General features: G+C 44.6%; 1 protein-coding gene across 4 annotated transcripts in view; it reads right to left on the reverse strand.

Annotated features, from left to right (window-relative positions):
• PHACTR3 (phosphatase and actin regulator 3) overlaps window positions 1-21,358 on the reverse strand; it is a 98,471-nt gene that overhangs the window by 17,289 nt on the left and 59,824 nt on the right. For 2 of the 4 annotated variants that reach the window (XM_030288432.4, XM_072916955.1), the window contains exons 5-8: window positions 19,679-19,882; window positions 15,965-16,226; window positions 14,758-15,005; window positions 11,070-11,223 (exon numbers count right to left, since the gene is read on the reverse strand). In XM_030288432.4, coding sequence (XP_030144292.4) covers window positions 11,070-11,223; window positions 14,758-15,005; window positions 15,965-16,226; window positions 19,679-19,882 — 868 coding nt within the window. Of the gene's footprint in view, window positions 1-11,069; window positions 11,224-14,757; window positions 15,006-15,964; window positions 16,230-19,678; window positions 19,883-21,358 lie in introns of all 4 variants that reach the window. The other 2 variants (XM_002198849.7, XM_030288433.4) reach the window with 1 other exon arrangement.

Below are 21,358 nucleotides of genomic sequence, written 5' to 3' on the forward strand. Positions count from 1 at the left end.
TCCTGCAGTATTGTGCACTTAATCCATGAACAGTTGCCCCTATGACAGATGCCACTGCAATGTGCAGCTGTGGGATTTGGGTCACCGGAAGAAACCACAGCTGGATTTGCAGAGAGCAGAGAAAGTACTGGTGTGTGTGGGCTGTCAGCTGGGTGTCAATTCTCCTCCTCCCCCTCACTCCATGCAAGGGGATTTGAGTGGACCTTCCTGCCACGGGTGTGAGCTGCTGGGAATTTCCCCACGAGGTATGAGTTCTGGAAAACATCCTTCCCTGTCACCTGGAGGCACACACCAAAGACCCTTTGGTAATCTGCAAAGTCTGGGAGGTGACAACCTCTGCAAGGTGTCTTTGCAGTGAGGATTTACCCCAGACCTGGGGGTATGGAGCTGTGAACCTCCTAACCCAGCAGCTCCAGGCAGGAGGGGACATGCTGTGGCACTTTTAGCAAACCCTTTGGAGTGTCAGACTTGATACCAAGGAGCAGCTTTCTGAATTACTGAAGTATATCAAGGCAAATGCAGCAGTCTGAGTACTCTGTGTAATCCCTGAAGGAAAATCCAAAATGACAGCAATTTGTGGAGCTGCAGATGCTGCTGGGACGGGCAGGCCCTGCTGGGAGGTGTGTGTGGCTGCACAGCTGCTGCCAGGCTGCAGGAGCCTCGCTGGGAATGCTCCCCCTGGCAAGGCAAGCACTGAGTTCTCGCCTGTCACTCACCCACACAGCCTCTCCAAAGGATGGGATATCCCTGCCTGCAGACAGCATTTCACCATCTGCTGTACATTTGCTGTTCCTCTCGTGCACACTTTTGTTGGCCCAGTGTTTTCCAGGGCAGAGTCAGACCAACAGCTTGGCCTCACACTGTCACCAACCTTGGCTGGCCAGAGCCACACCAGCCTTTGCCCACAGCAGGCTCTGAATCCTGCTCTTTACTGCACTCTTATTTGCTTTTAATATTTTGCTGCTTTCAAAATTTCTCTTGCGGTTATCTGTTGATTTTTCAATACAAAGAGTGTTCCTGCTCTCAGTGCAGAGTGAAATAAGAAATTCCATTAACAGCTCAAAGATGTGGTCCAAAAAGTCTGTAGGGGTGTGAGTCCCCTGGTCTCAATAATCATCAGTTTTGTAGTTCTTTCAGCAGCAGCTCTCACAGTGCTCTGCAAAACTGGTCTACGTGGTTATCTCTGTTTTACAGAATAGGAGAATGCAGCACACTATCTTGTCTGAAAAACCAGATTTGCAGCCCCTCTGGGAATTTATTCACTTCCCTCCACAAGTGGTATTTCAGTAATTCTGTTTTTCTTTGTTTTCTAAATTGGATGGGGTGAGAAGTATGACTTGCCACTTGATGCCAATGTGCCACTGCAGACAGGCTAACTTACAGGAAAATACAGTCAGGATTTGAGTTTTAAAATGCCATCCTCGTATTGTCTGCTCTTCCCCAGAGCTTTCTGGGACCCTCCTTAACTTTGTTTAGCATCCTGTGTTTAGTTATTGTCACGAAAATCCAAATAGAATTTGCTCACTAATTTCACATAGAACAGAATATTCTGATCTTCTGAGAACTGAATAAAATGTAAAAATTCAATTATGTAACATCATGTTTGGACATTACAGCTGTGATTTGTTGTGGTACAACACGAACTGTCACTGCCAATGCTCAAGGCTGCCACACAAAACCTTTGTGAGCGCTCTCAGAAAGGATCCCACGGTGCCACCTCTGTGATTGTCCTCCGAGTTGTTCCCTGCCTGAGGAGGGACTGGAGGTGGGGAAGGGCAGGCAGAGCTGTGGGAGCTGGCAGTGACTCCCAGAGCTCAGACAGGTCCTGGCTCTGTGCACACACCCTCCCTCAGAGCCATTTTCCTTTTGCAGCTGCTCCTGTCACAGCAGCTGATGCACAGCAAGTCCCAGCATTGCAGTGCACCAGAACTCCCTGCCAGCCCCGAGCCTCCTGCTCCCATCACCCCTAGACCCAAGCTTGGCACTTCCACACACATCATTCATCCCCTGTTACCTTTTTCCTTCATGGTATAAACAGGCTGAGAAAGGGATTTCTGTAAGCTCAACTGCACAAGGCCCATAAATAAAACTTCCCTTACCACATCAGTCCTGGTTTGTTTAACCTTCTCCTGAGAAGAAGGATTTTTCCTAGCTGGGTGGTATTTGAAGCGCTGCAGCCACTCCCAGTGATGATTATAACAAGGCTGCAGTGCAGCCTGGCCAGAATATGGCTTTTGTAGACATCCTCAAATTAGGCTGATCTCTGTGCAACAGGCCAGCTGTTTTCTGCAGAGACTGCTGAGAGGGCCTGGCTTTGATTTTTTTTTTTTTTAACATAATTTCTGAGAAACTAATGAAGTATTAATTCATTCAGAATTTAATTTGCTTAATGAATATGATCATCTCAAGCAAATGACACTGGCGGCTCATCTGTGAGCCACATAGTCTTGGTTTTGAGAGGTTTTTTTCCTGCAGTGAGGCACTCAGGTTTTACTCTGCTCTTTGTTTCTTGCCTGTATGCTCTATAGTGACTGACACATCTTAGCAAAACAATGGACTAACCAGTCTGTAGTACCTGTTTGTAATATCATTTAAGACTCAGATTTTGCCACCTTGCTGGTTGTTTCCCAGTTGCCTTGTTTTCCTCTGCATAAGTGGACTTTCAACAGGAGGAGGTCCTCAGCCTCCAGAGGTGTGGTCCGTTTCTTCTTAATTTTACTGGATAAAACCATGAGCATGGATTGATAAACCTGGGAGTCCTTGGTTTTGTTTGTTTGTTTGTTTTCTGGTGTGTTGTAAGTGAGAGCTAAAGGAAAAGATAGAAAATAAGAGTGCTTTCCAGGAAAAAAAACACTCTCCAGAGTCTGGGGAGGTCAAGGAAGTGTGCTGGCCATTTGGCTGAGTTAATTATCCTGAAAAACAGATACTAAAGGAAACTTGCAGTACTCCCAAGACCTGGTTATACAGCTGCAGCTTTCCAGCTGGGCACAGGCAATGGAATCAGAGAGACTTAGCTAGAGTCATGTTTTAATAATTGATACAATTGCACATCATCTATTGAGGAAAATCAATGACCTTCTCTTCTGACCTGTTTTCTCTCCTTCCCCCACTTCCTGTTTTCTAAATATTTATTTCTTTCATTCCCCCCCACAACCTTCTCTGAAGTTATTTCAAAAACGTAGGAACTGTGCTAGACTGACCCAGTTTTCTCCATATGAAAGCAGCAAGCCCAAGCTATGATTCCTGAAGGAATTGAGGTCCTGAATGAACCAGGCTACAAAAGCTGTGCTCAGAGCTGCAGGAGGAGGGAACTGTAGTAACTCACAGAATCTGGTGAACCAGAAACTGCAGGCTATGAATTACAGTTTCCTTGGATCACATGTGCTGAAAGACAGTTTTCTTGGAAGAGAGCCCAAAAATATGATCAAGTTCTTCATGTGAAAGCACAGGTGATTCATCTGAGAACCCTTCATAAAGCAGGGATAGCTCAATGCTGTGCCCCAGGGACAGTGTGTGCAGCTGTGGCTCTGCACACTAAGGAGCTTTTTCTTCTCCAAACCAAGCCACATTTCAGATTTTGTCGGAGAAGTGACCATTTAGGTATTCTGCAGGCAATTCACTGCAACAGTCATGGTGACACTCATCGATATCCAGTCTACCTATAAATTTGGTTAGGTTTAAAAGGCAAGTGGGAGGAGAACCAACACAATATCCAAAGTTTACCCCTATTCTTTTGTTCTCAAATGCTTTAAAGTGGCACATCCGAAATGGATGTGTTAAAAAAAAAGCAGCCAAACCCCTTTCTGGCTGAGACTGTGCTTACACAGTTCACAGCCTTTCAGATACACACTGTCCATCCCATCTGGCTTCTGTTCCAACAAAGTGCAGTAAGTGCTTGGTTTTAAATGCAGAAAACATTCTTCCTGAATTTCATTAATAGATCTAACCCAAAAAACCATAATCCTAAATCCTCTCAGTGACACAGTGACCATGCCTATACAAAGTGAGGGCTTGCACTGTGAATGCCTGAATCCCTCCCTGCCCAACCCTTGGGCTATCAGGAGCTCACAACTGTTACAGCACCTTGTTCTGGTCAGCTTTTCATCCCACAACAGCACAAATCACTGTGACAACCAGAGCAGCTTACTTTGGTCTCCATCGATTAGGCTCTGCAAATTAAATTAAAGTAATTTCTTTCTGTAATTACTTGTACTGCAGACCCACATGAGCTCAAGGACCTGAATCATAATCCAGTGTAAGGTGAAGCATTACTGGCATTTTATGCATTTCCTCTTTGCTTTATGACTGCTTGTCTCACCACAGGGGTAGAGCCCAGATCTTCAGGCGTGGGGAGGAGCCCAATTTCTGGGAAAGGATCTGAGCTGAGCATGTGATGCTGGTAGTGGGTGGGTTGGCAGGGCAAAAGAAGTGCACTGTTTTCTTCCCAAAAAGGATTTTCCTTATTCAGTGATACTTGCTTAAGCAGATTTCCTGCAAGTTTATTTATGTGATTATGCTCCCTGTTATACTTATGGCTTTCTGCACTCTGATTTTTTTTTTCTAGTTTCACTTGTGCCACTTAAGTCAGATCTATTCAAGGAATTGACTCTTGTGTCCCAGAAAAGGCCCTGAATATTCCTATCTCTGTTTCCACCTGCTGCTCTGCTCTTCTCTTGCCTGCTGTGCTCTGACCTGCTGCCCTTGCCTTCACTGTGCTGTGGAAAACAGGTTTGATTAGGAATTCCCAGCACTGGAGCCAGGGGACTAAAACAGAGCAGTGTAAGGAGATAGTGTCTTCCCAGAAGACAATCTTTAATCAGCTGTGCCCTGGGAATTTGGAACTTTATGTTGTTGCCTGGCAGAATTTACTGCCTCTGCAGTGACATTGCCTCATGTGTGCACAAAGACTCCCCATTTTCAGCAGGAGGCGAATGCTGATTCCTCAGCAATACAGGCCTGCACTGGGAGCACCTCTGAGTGCTTGTTTCAAACCAGGAATTAACCCAGGACAAAGGCAGCCGTGGTTCAACCCTTTATAGGTGAATTTGTGTGTTCAAAAATTCTTGCCAGATGAACTGTGGGCTGGTCTGAGACAGCAAATTGCTCATCTTGGTTCAGCTGCAGATCAAGGCTCTTGCCCAGAGCTTACTGGGTGCTCCATAATTAATTGTGCAAGTGCTGCTGAAGCAAGGAAGCGCTTCTGGCTCAAGAGCTGCTGTCCAGAGGGCCTGGTATGATCACACACTCGGGGTACTCAAGTTTACTTGCTGACCGGGGATTGGTGTTAGTGAGGTTGGTTCTGTTCTTGGAGTTTAATACCTGAAAGGGAACAAACCTTTCTCAGTCCTTTAGGCAAGAGGACAGCGTTGTCAAGGTACAGCATGTGCAGATGCACTTGAACCCTCTCTAGTGCTTTATTTGAACAGCACTGCATCTCCCCAGGCTTGAAAAGCCATGTAAACGGAAGGCTGAACTTACTCATTGCTTGGTGACCTTAATGACACTTAAGTCTTCTCCCTCTCCTCCTCATTTTCACCCTTGAAGGCTGTCTCAGGAACTCTGGCAGCAAGCACTAACCCCCAGCCTTGACCAGGCCAGTGCTGTCACTGTGTTCACAGCAGGGTTTCCAGCTGTGTGCCACTGCCTGACACCAAGAAAGAGCATAGGAAGTATTCAGGCCTTGGGATCTGGACCTCTTAATCCTGGAGGCAGCACTAAAAAAAAAAATCTCAGCTTCACTTGCACTTCCTCCATTCTTCCTACTGCTCCCCCCTCCATCCCTCACAACATCTTTCTTTTCTGTAGCCTGAAAAGCAGAGGCCATAACTGAAAAGGGGCAAACCATTAAAAAAAAATCCCAAATCCTCACTGAGCACGTGGGTGCTGTGCATGCTCCTAATAAAATCCTGCAGCCACGAGCAGGTCTGACAGCAGCCCCCAGCTGCATCACACCTTGCTGGAGCAGAGCGAGGAGACAGGAGACTCCCCTGGCTCCCCCACGCCCACAGAATTCAATTGTGGCTCTATATTTAGCTGCTGTCTGGTGTGAGGAGCTGAGCCTTGCACACACGCCCACGCTGAGCCCGCTGGGGTTATTTTTAGCATCAGCGAGATGCTTACCTGGATGGCTCCTGCCCAGTAATGAAATGCATTCAATTGTACACAGCTAATCAGTGCTGACAGCTGATCTGTCCTTTGTACCTGCCCCCCTGCCTTTCTGTCTCTGGAATGAATCTGTGTCAAGTCCTCCCAGCCTTCTGAAATTAGGGCAGATTCCCTGGTTTTTAGTCCAGTGACCGGGAGTTGGAGCACAGTTGGAGATTCATCAAAAAAAAACCCTTGCTAATCCTCAGGTGAGCTTAGGCTGGACTCAGTTCAGCATCTCCTCAATTTCTGCATTAGGGCTACCAGTAGTCTGTACATTTACACACATCCCACTTTTTTTTGGTCAATCTAAACAAAATGTTCCCCAAAGTTCTGTGCATTCAGCCCAGTTCCCTGCCGAGTGTCTCAGTCTGAAGGGCTGATGATGCCTTTTCAGTGAGCAAAGCTGCCCTGAGACATTTCTGTGGAGAAGTGGCACTGAATGTGCTGTCCTTGGGAAGCATGGCACAGCTTTTGTGCTGTCAGTAGATGAAACTGTCTTTGTGAGTGCTCTGTGCTGAGCCTTGGTGCTGTTTTGCTTTTAGGCTGTCAGTCTAAAGTGCTTTCTGCTTGGTATTGTTCTGTCTCCAGCAGCATTGTGAACTTCACACTCTGTTACCTGAGGGACAAACCAGGGTCTCATCTGAGTGTGCTTTTAGCTACATCTGCAGTTCCTGGGTGAGTCAACTTGAAAATGCTTCTCCAGGAACCTCAGGGCAGCACCACACCTACAGAGTCCAGATCTGAATAAAGATGCCTCCTCTTCTCTTTTTGTTGCCAGGAAACCTTGGTCCAGCATCCTCCACTTCCCCAAGCCAATGTTTTCAGTGTGGTAAAGATCAGCTTTAAGTGCTCAAGTTCTGGTTCCTCTGTGTATAAAAACCCTTTGTTCTTCCTGTCTGATTCCTCTACCCATGTTTCTGCATTTTATTCCTGTCCCCATCATCTTTTAAGTGCCACTTCACGCATCATGTGTACTTGTACAAATACAAGAAGGTGAAGCAGTACACGAAGTGAATATTACAGGTATAATCTTTTCAAGGAATTTGTACTTTCATTGAGACAATAAGTTATACTGGAATGTATTTAACTATGGTTACGTTCCCAAGCAGCACAAGCCACCCAGGCACTTCAAACATCCACTTTCTAAACAGCCAGATATCAAATTTAATTCAACAACCTTTCCCTGAGTCACCATTCAGTCTAGCAAGTGTTTTACTCCCCCAGGTTTCAGCTGAAACCTCTTCTAAAACAACGTGTGTCTGTGAGACAGGAAGCAGATATTGCAAATAATCGTGTCTTTTCTGCCTCGTGACACAAAGAGCTCTCAACTCACTGAATTCCATCGAGGGCTTATTATCTGTGCTCTGAACATATAATAAAGGAACCAAGACCTGTTGGGAGCCCTGTTGCCTAATGCACAGCAGAGTATTCCAAGAGTTCACCGTGCTCTGGGGCACTGGGGATGCATGGATTAGTCAGAGAAGCACTACAGCAGAGGGAAAACTGGAATACTGCCATTTTGGAAGGAGGAGGAGGGAAAAGTCCATGTTTCCACGACAACAAGTGGTAGATTAAATTGGCTGGGAGCACGAAATACAGGAAATACACTTTTCAAAAGCAGCGATGCACATAAATGAATCCTGGAATCTCTCCTCATGCCACTGTCAGTCAATAATAAATCTGAAGTCAGTAGATTTGCACTGCTGTAAAAGTAGAATTTGTCTCAAAATACAGCATTTCTCAATCTCTCTTTTGAGATGGAATGAGTGGGAAGGTGAAGGAAAATAGGGGGTTTAGTTTTGACTTCATAAACACCCATCAGAGTAATAGCAGAGTAGCTTTTCTCAGCAGGTTCACAGCTGCTGTTGAAATGTGTTACAGCCAGAACCACTTAAATAATACAGTGGTTTTGAGAGGATGCTATTCTTTTGTCTCCCCATTTTTAAAGCTATATAAACACCACTATTTGGTGTGTTTTGCACATCATCTATGTCAGTACATCTTCCCCTCCAGAGTACAGAGTGAGGCTGTGTTAGCTGTGGGGCTGAGACAATTTCCTAGACAGCTACAGACCATCAAACCTCTGCAATTGTGCTGAAAAATATCGACCCTGTTAACAACTGCCTGGTTATGTGGCATTCTTATGCAGTCAGTCATTGAATAACTACTTGGTAATCTGCCCATAGATCATTCTTTGTGCTAAACACAGATCTATAGCCTGATGGTACACGTGGATTCCTGATTTGCTGTTACCTAAGCACTGCTATTGCAGCAGCAGTGCTGCTCTTCTCTGCACAGGTAGTGGCAAAGCCCTGGAGAGAACAGACATTTCTGCTGGATCCCATCTCCCAGGCAGCACTTCCCACCCCAGCACTATGTTCCTTAGCTAGAAACCTCCAAGTTGTCACACAGAGACTGTGCTGCACAAGTACCAGTGAAATGAATGAGTGCAAACACCTCAAAAGCTCATCCAAGAATTTCACTCTTCCCAGTTTGGTTTCTTTCCCACACCAGAGCCAGGCTCTGCTCTGAGGTGGCCTGGGTTTCGTGGGGTGAGTCCTGGTTAGAAACTCCAAAGGGTATCTCTAGGGCTTCTGGCCTTTGCCAGAATTCACTTTTACTTTGTTGGTTGGCTGTTGGTTTTTTGGACACCCACTTGCTTTTCCTGGTGTTGTAAATATTTTCCTGCATTCATCCACCACCTGAGCTTGTTTGCCCGGTCATGTTCTATTCTGGTGGATGAGTTAAGAGCTGAGCTGAGCTCTGCCAGCACATATGTGCTGGAAGTTGTGTGGGAGACTGCTCCCAATCTGTTTTGCCTTTTTTCCTGGCTATTCCGGCAATCTCTGCGCCGTCTGTTCCCCGAAATGCGCTCAATCCTCCACGTTCCAGGAAGAAGGAACCAAATTAAGGCCTGACTTCCAACACTTGGAACAAAGATGGCTTTTAGCCATCCTCTAGACATCACCAGTGACACTGATGGGCTGCACCTCAGATTGCTGCATGAGATCAGAGCAGGCAGGGGAGGCTCCCTTAGCTGCATTCACCTACACACAACAAATTTCCTGCCTCCTGGTGGTGGCCAGCCTCTTTCACCTGTCCAGCAGTGTTCTCTGCAAGTCCTTGTACTGACATTGACTCTAGGGATGCATTCCTTACAGTATTTCTTTAGGCTCATTATTAAGCAAGACAAATGGTAAATGAAAAAAAAGGGATAAAAGTTGTAGTTACAGCACCTGAAGCTGCAATTCCATCAGACCTTTCAGACTGAAGAGAAGTCAGGCAGGGCTGAAAAGAGATGTGACCTTGTAGGCATTTCAGCAATAGGAGATGGGGCTGGGTATGACAATCTTCTCATTCAGTGAATAGTTTGTGATGGTTGAATTTGTTTTAGGGATGCAGTAGGGTGGAAACCGTTTTTTAAAGCAATCAAATTAGGCTCTTGATATATGAAGAGCTCTCATGAGTTATCAAATGGCCAAAATAATGGAATTAATGATACTGGGGTGCAATGTGAAGTATTTCCCTGAAGTGCATGCACAAAGCTTGCAAGGTCAGGGTGATCAAGACCCATCTTTGCTTCCTTAAGTGATGGGTATTAATGGGACACACCTCTCATCTGCTCTGTCTCTAACTCTTGGAACTCAATTTATATTGTAGGGGGATCTTTTCTGCTTGGCTGGATGAACATGTTTTCTGTGGCAGGGTCTGCCACCTGCACTGAGTTGTGCAGCCCCTGGCACAAAGTACTGCTCCCCTTTGGGTGCCAAGTGCTGCTGTGCAGTCACTGAGACTGGAGGGACCATAACTCCATCTCTGCTTTTGCAGAGGCACCATGAAGGGCACCCAAAACCTTCTCTGTGTTCCCTCAGCAGCTCATGCCTTAGCTGAGGGCAGGAGTGGTGAAGGCAGAGATGTTCTCCTCCATAAACTCTGGTCCATTAGGACTTGTGCTCTGATCCACACATTTGTTCTCATTCCCTGTCCCCGGAGGTAAAAGTTTAATCAAAAGCATGCACATGAATGAGTTAGTCTAAATATCAATAAATGTTTCTTTCAGGAGAGGTTTGAGATATTTAATATTTAATAAGCCTTGAAAATGAATTTCTGTGCATGTTTCCCAATTTGATTCCGAGCATTTTGGCGGTGAGCAGCGCTCACTGTCCCTGTGTGGGCAGCACAGCACAGATTCTTTAACAATCCACTTTGCCTCCTCTAAAATATTCATGTTTGCAGATATCCAAATGCAGCCCTTAAAAAAGCACACACAAAACCCAAATGGTGCAGTCTGAGCCTCCCAGTTACCTTCAGTCTTTGCTTTAGGCTGCACACCACAGTGATGCTGTTTCTCTCACAGCTCTCCCCTGTTGCCCTGGTTACTGATCAAACCCGAGTGTCCCTGCTGTGCCTGCAGCTGGACTTACACAGGCACCTTCCCCAGGTGAGGGCAATGCTGCTTCTGCCTTAAGGCACCAGTGCAGCTACCAGTGCAGCAGCTTTCCCTTGGGCAAATAAATATGCAGCTCCAACAACTGCCTTTGTCCTCACATTCAGCTCGAGATGACAAAGCCAAATCTGGTTGATAAATAATTATACTACTATTTTTGTTAAAGCACTAGGTTTCCTGGAGGACCTCCAAATCCTGATTGTAGCAGCAGAGCTGCAGGTAGATTTGGCAAGATTTTGTCTCCTAAATTGACTTTTGTCTTGTTTTCCCTTGAAATCCAGGCAATCCTGACTGAAGAAAGAGTTAAAACTTTTTCTCCTGTGGCTGACTGACAGCTGAAAATGTGCTGTATTGGTTTGTGGATGGTTCCCTGCAGGCAATGGACCTGGGGGTGGGTGGCAGTGCCTCTGACAGGGCTCAGAGGATGCTCCATTGTGAAGGGAGGCTCCTCCCTGTTCTCATTCACAACACTTACTTTGAGAGTTTCATTTCAATTTGCTGCCGGATTTCCTGTCTTTCCTCATTGGTTCTCCTTGGGAAAATATTCCTGTCTTCCAGCTCCTGCTTACTTGGTCTGTTCCGTAGTTTTACTGCCAGCAGTTCTTTCTTGCATTTTCTTGGCAAAGTACCTGGGACATGCATTGAAAGCAAAGCTATTAGAAAGGCAGCTCCTGGGGATGAAACAGGAACTTCTGGAGAGCAGGAATGGCACAGAGTGACAGTGATCTGTGTGGTGCTGTGCAAGGAGCAGTTGTACACATTAATGTCAGAAAGCAGCACTGCAGCTGAGCAGGGCTCAGACACAAAAGCACTGCAAATGCAGAGAGAACGTATTCCTCAGGGCATGCAGGAACTGCAGTTAAATCTTTGTTTCATCTTGGAAGCATGGTGTGTAATACGAGGTTAATTTGTTTTGGCTCCTTTTTGCTTTGAAGGCTTTGAGTTTTTTTAAATTTAATGCTTCACCTTTTCTAGAGAAGGTCACCTCATCTTTAAAGAAAATGACATTTAATTGGTATTTTTGTTTGGCATTTGAGTTAGGATTAAAGTCTATTTTTTAAAGGATGCTCTGGAGGTTGGCAAGATTCTAAATCCTAAATAGGTTCTATTTGGGGTTTTATTTGCTAGGGATCTGTGGACCTCCTTTTTTATTATCACTACTGATCTCAAAATTCTTTATGCAGAGGGAGGAATCTGTACAGCCTTCTTCCCACAGTTACCTGTTGGAAAGAGTGGAGCACAGTAATTTTGGTCTCCCTGTGTGAGCAGTGAAATATCTCTTGGTAGCTGCATTGATCTAAAGTTAAACTTTTCAGAAACCATAATCAGCTCAAAACCCCTTTTGGAGCTTAAAAAGCTGTGCCCTTATTTAGCACCTTCCTTGAAATGCTCTCACAGTCTGTTGCAAGCATTAATTAAATTAAACCACACAGCCCTGTCTGAAGTAGCAGATATACATTTAACAGATGGGTAGGGAAGTGAAATGATTTGGCTGCTGCCACACAGAGCCTTCTGCTAAGTGAATATCTGACTCCATCAGAAGCATTTGGCTCACAAAGCCCCAAACTGGGGACTCTGACAGAGCTTCTCACCACGCTGGGAGTGGGTGCAGAGGAACCAACAGAATTCCTGCTGGAAAGAAGGACATTTGGGGCTAGAAAACTCCTGGGAATCCCTGCACACGCTCCCAGTTTCACCTGAGTATTTTAAAGAGATCACAGGAGGAATTTGGTCATGTCAGGAGGTTTCTGTGGACAAGGAGCTCTGTGTGTCCACGGGAGCTGCAGCACTGGCCAGTGCAGAGTGTCCAGGGCAGTGCACCTTGGGAAAATGGAAAGTGATATAATCTATAGGATTTTTGTCATTGACTTCAAAGGAAGTGGGGTCAAAATCCTAATTAACAGTGTCAGCTCCCTCTGTCAATCAAAGATGGACTGTTCATAATGAAACATCATTTACTAGAACAGGTTAAAATGCAAGTGTACATGCAAAATCTATATATTAAAAGAGAATAAGTGCATGAATAAAACAAAACTAGAGAACAAAGAGGAAATAAAGCCCCAAGCTATTCTTCTCCACATACATTTTAAGCACCCTGAGACAAATTCCTTCCTGATCACTATCTCAGTAGAAACTGGACCTGCAAGCACCCTTATTTAAGTATTCTTTTTCCAAAAGTTATTTTTCTTAGTCAATCAGGCACATTCAGAGCCAGTCTGCCCCCGACCATCTATCTCAGGCTGGATATTCTCATTATTTATCACACTTTAGCTAGGTCAATAAGAAATGCTTGGGAAATGCTTCACACCCTTTTCATGTTCAGGCTGCAGGTTCCTGGAAAAACTCCCTGTTTCAATTCAGTCAAATCATGGCAATTAATTTCCTGTATGTTTACTGTTCTTTTTATCCTCTTCACTGTTCTATCAATCAAACAGCAAATCCTAACACTGCCTGATGTTGGACAGACCTTGACTGCACCAGTTATCAGTTGTGAGCTATATTCTAGTAACATGTTTTTTTAAGCTCATCTTGCCTTGCATTTTCAGAGGTTTCAAATAATGATTTATTGAATAGGAATAGAAAACCAAGGCATAATTCCTCACTTTTTTCAGAGTTACGTGACGTGTCTGTACCTCCCTGTAGCCCCAGGGCTGTGGCACTGTGCCCTGTGGTGGTGGCAGTGGCAGAGCAGGTGACTGCTAAGGCAGGACAGGGACTGTAAAGCAGCTCAGCATTAATGGATAGTTTTACTCCCTGGCTTGGAAACCAGCCCAGATCCCTTCAAACCAGAAGGAATCTGGAGATGTTTAGGGTATTGTTCTGGTGCTGTCCCTGGGAACTCTTGCACCAGCAGTGCCTCCACACCAGAAATGCCTTGGGAATGTCCCAGCTTGCTCTGGGACATCAGTCAGAGGTCAGAGCTCAGCATCCTCTGTGCCAAGCAGCAGTGTTGTTGCAGCCACAATAATGCCAAAATATCTTGAAAGCAGCTCTGTTTTTCTCAGGGGGCCTCAGCCATCCCCAGTACACCACCACTGTCCTTCAACTGCAGGTCTTTTCCAAAACTCCAGCACTTACTGTGGAAAGCCCAGAGCTGCTTCTAGATATCACTGAAACTTTTACAATAACCAGTGCCCTCCTATCATCATAATAAATAATTATTTGTTAAATATAGAGAGATTCACCTTCAATAGTTAAATATTTAGATTTGGTTTTACTCATAGGGGATAATGTATTTTTTGCCTGGCTGCCTCTAGCTCTTAGAATCTTTATCAAAAGAGGCCACTTTTACATACATAGACAGAAAAAGGTATTTTAAGATATCCTTAAATGTACAGCAATTAGGCAAGGGACTCTTTTCTTTTGCCTTACCTCAGGAGTCTGTTCTGTTACTTGGTGTCTTAAGATACAGCAGCAGAACTCATGTCCTGTCTGCTGGCTCATGCTTTCAAAGGCATCTTTTAAAATTCATCTTTCATCTGTTATAACAATTATTTCTTTATAAATTGTTTCTGTCTGCCTTCTTTTAATGCATTCATGGAGAGAGTGAAGGATTCATTTCAGATTGAATCTGTCTTGCTAACATGGAAAACATTAAAAACCTTGAATGACAAATTTTCTAATGAGAGCTGATTATTTTGCCAAAGCTCACTTAAATAATTGCACAGGATTATAAAATGCATTCCCCACATGTCTTAAGAAGGGGTAAAATGGACCAGATGGAGAGAAACTTTATTCTATAAGATATTTTCTCTACATGTTTGTCCTTCCTAGATTGATTGGTCTCTATCACTTTTCCATGTACCTTCACTGCATGGAAAAATAGTTCTGAAATTCCAGACCACGCCAGCATTGGCACAGGGTGTACAGAAAGCTCTGGTTGCTCACAGGGGGATGTCTGGGAGTGCTGCTGTTCATACAGAGCAGCCCCAGGGTGCACCAGTAACTGAGAGGGTAAAGCACAGTGATACACCTCAGTGTGCAACACCTGGAGCACAGTCACAATCACTGTGACTCCAATTTAACTTCAGCTTTTCACCAGGGTTCCTTCAAAAAGCTGATGTGACAGTAGAGGAATTTATTCTTCCCAATATTTTCTGCTGCCTTTAGAGCATTCCCTTCGGTTGTGAGAGTTATCTTTGTAATACAGTGACTTTGCTTACCAGAAATAACAGAGTCGTTCAAAACTTCCTCATCCTGATAAAAAACAGACTCTTCCTTGAGCTCTGAGTTCATGATCATGTTTTCTTTGTTCTCATCTGACTCTTTAACCGAGTTCCTCTTGTTTTCTGAGTCACTGCCATAACTCAGCGAGTTCTCCTTCTCTTTGTTGCGCTCCATACTCGACGTTCTCGAGGGACGGACATCCACCCTTCTTTTTGGAGAGCCTTTGCTTTCTCTTCCGTGGAAGCTATGGGTGGAAGATGCACAGCCCAGATTTTACAAAGATGTTTTTATTGCTGCACTAGAAACTTACATGAGAATGAGAAAAACATCCTGTAGCTGGTAAAGGGCAGGGCAGGGAGTTCAGCATGGACCAACACAGGATGGCTTTTTCAAATTGAGAATAGCTAATGCAGATCTACTTTCCTGTCTCTGCCATTAAAATAAGACATGGAGGGGTGGTGAATAAGGTTTTTCTTTGATATATGGTCACAAGATACACCGTAGTGATTAAAAACCTCACAACAACACATCCTTCTAATGTAAAACATGCATGGCATGAAATATGATCATTCATATGATATTGTATGATTATGACAAGAATTTAAGGGTCTGGAAGTGACAACATGTGATCTGGTCCCTGGCCAATAGTTTTAGGGAACTGAGAAATGATACCAACTTCACTCCAAAGTTCTGGGATGGCAAAAGTTATCTCTGTCCTTCTCTGATCCACAGGAGGGCTTATAATGAAACCCAGATAAAGCACCCAATGTCCTCCCACAAAAACATTTGTATTAAAAATGGATCTTGTATGTGCTCCTGTGTCAGCCAAGAGACACAGAAATTGCAGCATTTCTCATGTGTAGAGTTCTTGGAGCAGGATGTGCCTTTGCTACTCTAACTCAGTATCTTGTGGGGAAGGTTTTCTTTGGCAGTAGATCAAGGACTATCACCTGATTCTACCTGTTTGGAAACCTACTCCTGTGCCACAGTAGCCTCCTTATAAAGGAGGAACATACAATGAAAGAGCTGCCAAATGAAGCACTTTAACCAGGGACATTTGTTCCAAGCAGTGACACGAGGAAGGCAAACCCAAGCTGTAGCAGCAATTAAAACACTAACAAGAGGATAGGAACACTTTCCAAGAAAAATGAAGTGGTGGGATGAGTGTCCTCATGCAGCCCTGTGCCTGCAGGCTGTAGGTACCTGTCCTGCCGGTGTTTGGTGGCCAGAGCCCTGTGGAGTTCTTCAATGACTCTGCTGGGAGGTAAAGGCAGATGAACGGCAGCCAGGTGAGGGGAACCGGTGGGCGTTGTTACCTGGCCTCTGCCATGGGGCTCGGAGCTTTTCTGGCCAGAGGGGTGGAAGAGGGCAGCTTGTCCTGAGATTTGGGAGGAACCCACAATGACATAGTTCTTCAGGATGGTGGAAGGAGGAGATTTCATGGCTGGATCATCCATTTCACTTCCTGCTGTCAAAACACAAGAGGGGAAGAGGTTGTGCAATGTTTTTTCTGTTTTGTTCTTTTTGCACAGAGTCTGCACTGAAGTTAATTTGTTGTATTGAACAGAGGATAAATGGTGATGTTTTGCTCTTGCTGTGAGGTAACTGGCTGAGTAACTGAGTTCAAAAGGCTCTTGCTGCACCACTCCAGATCTTTAATCTAGCAAAACAGATGCCTCTCCCACTTCCCCTATTTATCACAGGATCAGATTCTCCTTTCTCCAGCCTGCCACTGCATTTTTGCTTGCCCACACTGCTGCTCCTAACCACCAAAGGCTTGGGCTGTGGTGGCTTTCCAATCTAGCATTTTCTCTGCTGGACTCTGCAGACTGTATTAAAATTTATGCCCTGTGGTTCTGAGTCTGGACAAAATGTACCAGTGTCTATTAGCTGCTCCTCTGTGATTGCAGCACAGCCCAGACCTCTGTCTTTCATATGCCCGTGGAGAAAATGCCAAAATCATTATAATATGAGATAATGTTTGCATAACAAAACTTGCCAAATGACATACAAATGAAAGATGGGGCACTGAGCACTAACAAGAAAAAAGGAAGGTGGGGCAATCTAATCTCTTTTTAGCCCCAGATTCAGCTGTTTTCTGTGCAACGTAAACCTTTTGTCTGAAATTAGAGTTACACATTTAGATTGATTTATACATTTCCTAGCATTTGAGTCTGAAGCACAGTGGACATTTCCCCGGTTGTAAATTTGGTGGCTTCACACAATACCCCTTAGGATAACTGAACATCTGGCCTGGAAGAGATGCTGATCGTTTTTCTGTTCTGCAGTCCTCTTCCCCTTTCCCCCTCCCCTCTATCCGTGTCCCACGCCTCTGGCACATGGGGTTGTTTACACCAGCAGCTCGGGCTGGGTGATAAAGGCAATTCGAGCGCCTCATCCAGAGTATTTCTTGTCCCTTGTTGCCACCTAGTGCTTCACACGGGAATTTAAACTGGCACAGCTTGCACCGCTTTGGTACAAACATGCTTTCACAGGTAATTTTTCCTTTTTATTCTCTTCCTTTGGAGATAAATCCTTCAATTCATAGCAGAGAAAAAACCTATTTTCAGACCAGGATTATCCTGAAGTAGTCCTGTAACAAGGACTTGGTTCCAGTTACCAGTAACTTGCTAGAAAACTGGAGAGAGCAAAAAATACTAACTTCAGTTATTAAATACCTCCTCTCAGAGCCAGCATCCTGCATAAGGGTTACCAAAAACATGCATTTTCTTAGGTTTGCTTAAGAAGAGCTCCTGAAACCATAACCACAGTGAAACACTGAAAATCTGAGTGTGGCAACACTAAGCCTGGCCTGATGTGCAGTGTGTGAGCCACCTGCCCACCCCAGAGCTCCTCCTGCCTGATCAGGGTGCTGCTCCAGCCAGGAGACAGCCAAGCTCTGCTGAGCAAAGCTGGGTTTGGTACTCATGGGGGGTTTGATTCTGTGCTGCTGTGGAGATGGACAGATCATAAATCATAAATTGATCTCTGATCAATTGCTGGCCACTGAATCATGGCCTGAGAGGATGGACAAAACCACCTCCAGAGCCACTTTATCTCTGCACACAGAGAGAGGGTGTCTGTGTTTCCTCAGAACAAGAGCCAGGGCTCACCTCAACCCCAAAGCAGGGAAAGAGAAGACTCTGTTTTGTCTTTACACCAGCTCGTTCCTGGAACAGGTCAAGGGCTAATTTCATCCTCCTTGCAGCTTTGGACAATATTGAGAATTTCCTGAGATCACACCTTATTTGTCCTAATGACAGATGTTCAGTGAATAATCTTGCAAAGTGATGTCTTGGCACCTTGCCCTGTTCCTCCTCTCTCTGATTAATTGGTGCTTGACTTACTCCTCACTCCTCTGCTGACAGCATCCCTAGCAGTGTTAAGGGAGGGAAAAAACTAAACACAAAAGAGATTTTCAACCTCTTCATCTCCCTTTTCTTTCATAATTGCCCTTTCTTTCTCCCCACACTTTTGTATTTCCTCTCACTCACTGACGGTATTTGTTTAATTTTAACTTAGCACTGCCCCCACATCCCCACAAAAATAAACATGTATAATCACTACTGGGAAAGGGTCTAGAGTTACTGGAGTCATTGAGAAAATTAAAAGTTGTTTGTGGAAGATGTAAATGAGAACTAAATACCAAAACTCAAAATATCTCAGCTGCTACAGGAAATACTTGGGTTAAGCAGCAAAATATCTGAACTCTAAATGCTCTGAAGTTCTTGTTGGAGGTGTAATCTCTATACCCTGTGTGGGTCAGGTTTCCAAATACATCTGATGCCAAGCATGGCCTTCTCCTCAGCTGAGCAAAGGCAGGGGGGCCTGGGGCTGCCTGTTCCTCTTGCAAGGTGGAAGGGGAGGCTTGAGCCTCACCCACAGCACAGGACAGTGAAATAACCTGAACAGCAGCTCCTGAAGAGCACTAAAATGCCATTTTGAATCCACCTCCCACTTGAGTTATTACAGCTTTTAAGCACAGACAAAGTATGAATTGTTTCCATGGGAAACAAGTACTTGTAATTTTCTTCAAAGAGACTGAAAACCTCAATATTTTCTCTAAGCCTCAGTGGTCAGGTCACAGAACCCCTCTGATGTTTTGTTTCCTGGTGACTTTGAAAACCCTGCTCATTGTGCCAGATGATGAGTGTGGATGCAAATCAGGGCTCACATAATGGCTGTCATTTAAAAGTCTAAATATCCAACAGGTCTGACATTTAGATGTCAGGACTTGATTTTCATTTGCAATAAGGCCCTTTTAACTGCTTTTACCATATGTAGGAGCCCTGAAATTGGAACCAACTAAAATCATTCTCATTTTAGCACCCTTTCTGCAGTGCCAGAATGCTGAGAAATGTAACAACATTGGCAATACATTAGAAAATCAAGCCCAGGGGAATTGCTTTTGGAAATGTCCAATAAAGTCTGGCACAGAGGATTGCCAGGTGTATCACTCTTCACAGCAGATTTCACAGCTCTAGTTTAGACCTGCCCTAGAGAGTAAACCCTTCAGGCAGAAACCTCTGCAGAACCTTTGACTTGAACTCGATTTTGGCTGCTGTCCTGCTCTCCAGTGGGAGTCCAGGTAATGAAAACATTTAAATCTTCCTTGTGTTTTATGGCATATCAATATGAGCATGGGATTCAGCAGATGTTTGCATTTGGTTTGATTTGTTTTATGTGTGTTTAGTGTTGTAGACTCACGACAAATAATCCCCTGAGAGGTTCAGATGAATATGTGAAGTACAAATAGCAGTGCATTGTTATCAGGCAATCAGACATAGTCACTGCTCACTCAGTGATTCTCAGCAGTTTGGGGCTGTAAAACAGGCATGAGGAAAGGATTTGACAGAGCTGTGGAGGTGAACAACACATCAAGGATGGGGAAATCTTTACTGAGCGGTGATGACTGACCTGTTATGCTCTTGGTGATTTTGGAGATTGCCTTAGGTGGTGGAGCTGGGAGCAATGGAGGGCTGGGAAGCTGTGCTGGGTTTCTTTCTGTCTGCTTCTGGGGGGAATCTGCGGATTCAGGTACAAGTAAGGCTTGTGGACTGTCTTCAGATGCTGGCAGGCTGGCATCTTCCAGTTCTTCCGTGGGTGCTGAAGGTTTCTTGGCTAGTGGGAAGATGAGTAAGATTAATGGAACATGGAGTTAATAATGATAGGCCAGGGGACAATGCCAGAAACATTCACAAAAACTGAACACATGGCACACAGCTAGAAACATTTCTTTTCCACTGTGAAAGCAACTGTGTGAAACAGCCAACCAGCCAGGGAAGGTGAAGAATAGAATGTACAAGGATATTGAGGAAATGTTAGTTTTGATGTTCCTGAGAAAACTGCTGAGCTTCCCTAAAGCCTTTTTCCCTTTTTTTTTAATAATGAGGATAGCAAGGCAAAGCAAATTTTGAGAATTGCAATGAATTATCTTAGAGCACACAGCTGTGGTGGCACAGTTCTGTGTGACTACTCTTCTGTCTAGGAACACACAGCCAAAGGGCAAGGAGTATCAAACCCAGATACCACCTAAAAACTGACCTTCCAAAAGTTGTTGTGTGTTTATTTTCCCAATATAATTTTTATCTTTTTAAATACATGATTTCAACTTGCTTCCTGAGTTTTCTTTTACTGTACCTGACTCCAGAGCTGTTGAGCATTTCCTGAGGTTAAGGTTGACAACCAAAAAGAACCTGCCACAAAAAAGGTTTGCAATTGGATCTGAGCAGTTAGAGTGGAACAGGGAATTGGTGAAGTACTTAAGAAAAGAAATCAGTCTCCAAAGCCCTGGTTTGAGATGGTGAAGCACTGCTCATTTCAGAATTGTCTCTGCAAGGATGGCAAAAGCACTTAGCTGTGAAAGCTAGTGCAGGCTGAATCACTGAGCAGTTCATCAAATTGACCAGGCTGTGATGAGGGCACAGGGGAATAGATTCAGAAATGCATGAAGCTGAAGCAGGACACAGGTGGAAATTCAGTGATGAAGTCCAAAATTAGCATCCTTGAATTCTGCTCAGATACAGCTGCCCTGGCAGTGCCCAGACTCACACAGCCTCACTGTTGGGTTTTTATTTATATGTCCTGATCTCTGCCTGGGCAGGTGAGGGACCCACAGAGAGCCTGGAGGCTGACTCTGACCCAGCCATGGCCAGACTCCCTCCAAACTGCATTTCCAGCCACTCTGGGCTCAGCAGTAGCCATGAGGGTTATTTTTCCTACCCCAGAGGGGGGAAGTACTCAACCAAATTGTTTAATTCTCTCCTAAGCACAGAATCATAGGATAGTTTGTGTTGGAAGGGACCTTTAAAGGTATCTAGTCCAATCCCCTGAAATGAGCCCCTGCTTCATCTTCAACGAAATCAAATTGCTCAGAGTCCCATCCAACCCGACCTTGAATGTTTCCAGGGATGAATCATTTACCACCTCTCTGGGCAGTGTGTTCCAGTGTTTTACTACCCTCATTATAACAAAATTCTCCCTTGTATTTAGCCTGAATATTCCTTTTTTTCAGTTTAAAAACATTGCCCCATGTTCCACCACAACAGGCCCTATCAAGAACTTTGTCTTCATCTTTTTTATAAGTTCCCTTCAAGT

The sequence above is a fragment of the Taeniopygia guttata genome, chromosome 20, assembly GCF_048771995.1.
Source record: "Taeniopygia guttata chromosome 20, bTaeGut7.mat, whole genome shotgun sequence".
In the NCBI taxonomy this organism is placed as follows: domain Eukaryota; kingdom Metazoa; phylum Chordata; class Aves; order Passeriformes; family Estrildidae; genus Taeniopygia; species Taeniopygia guttata.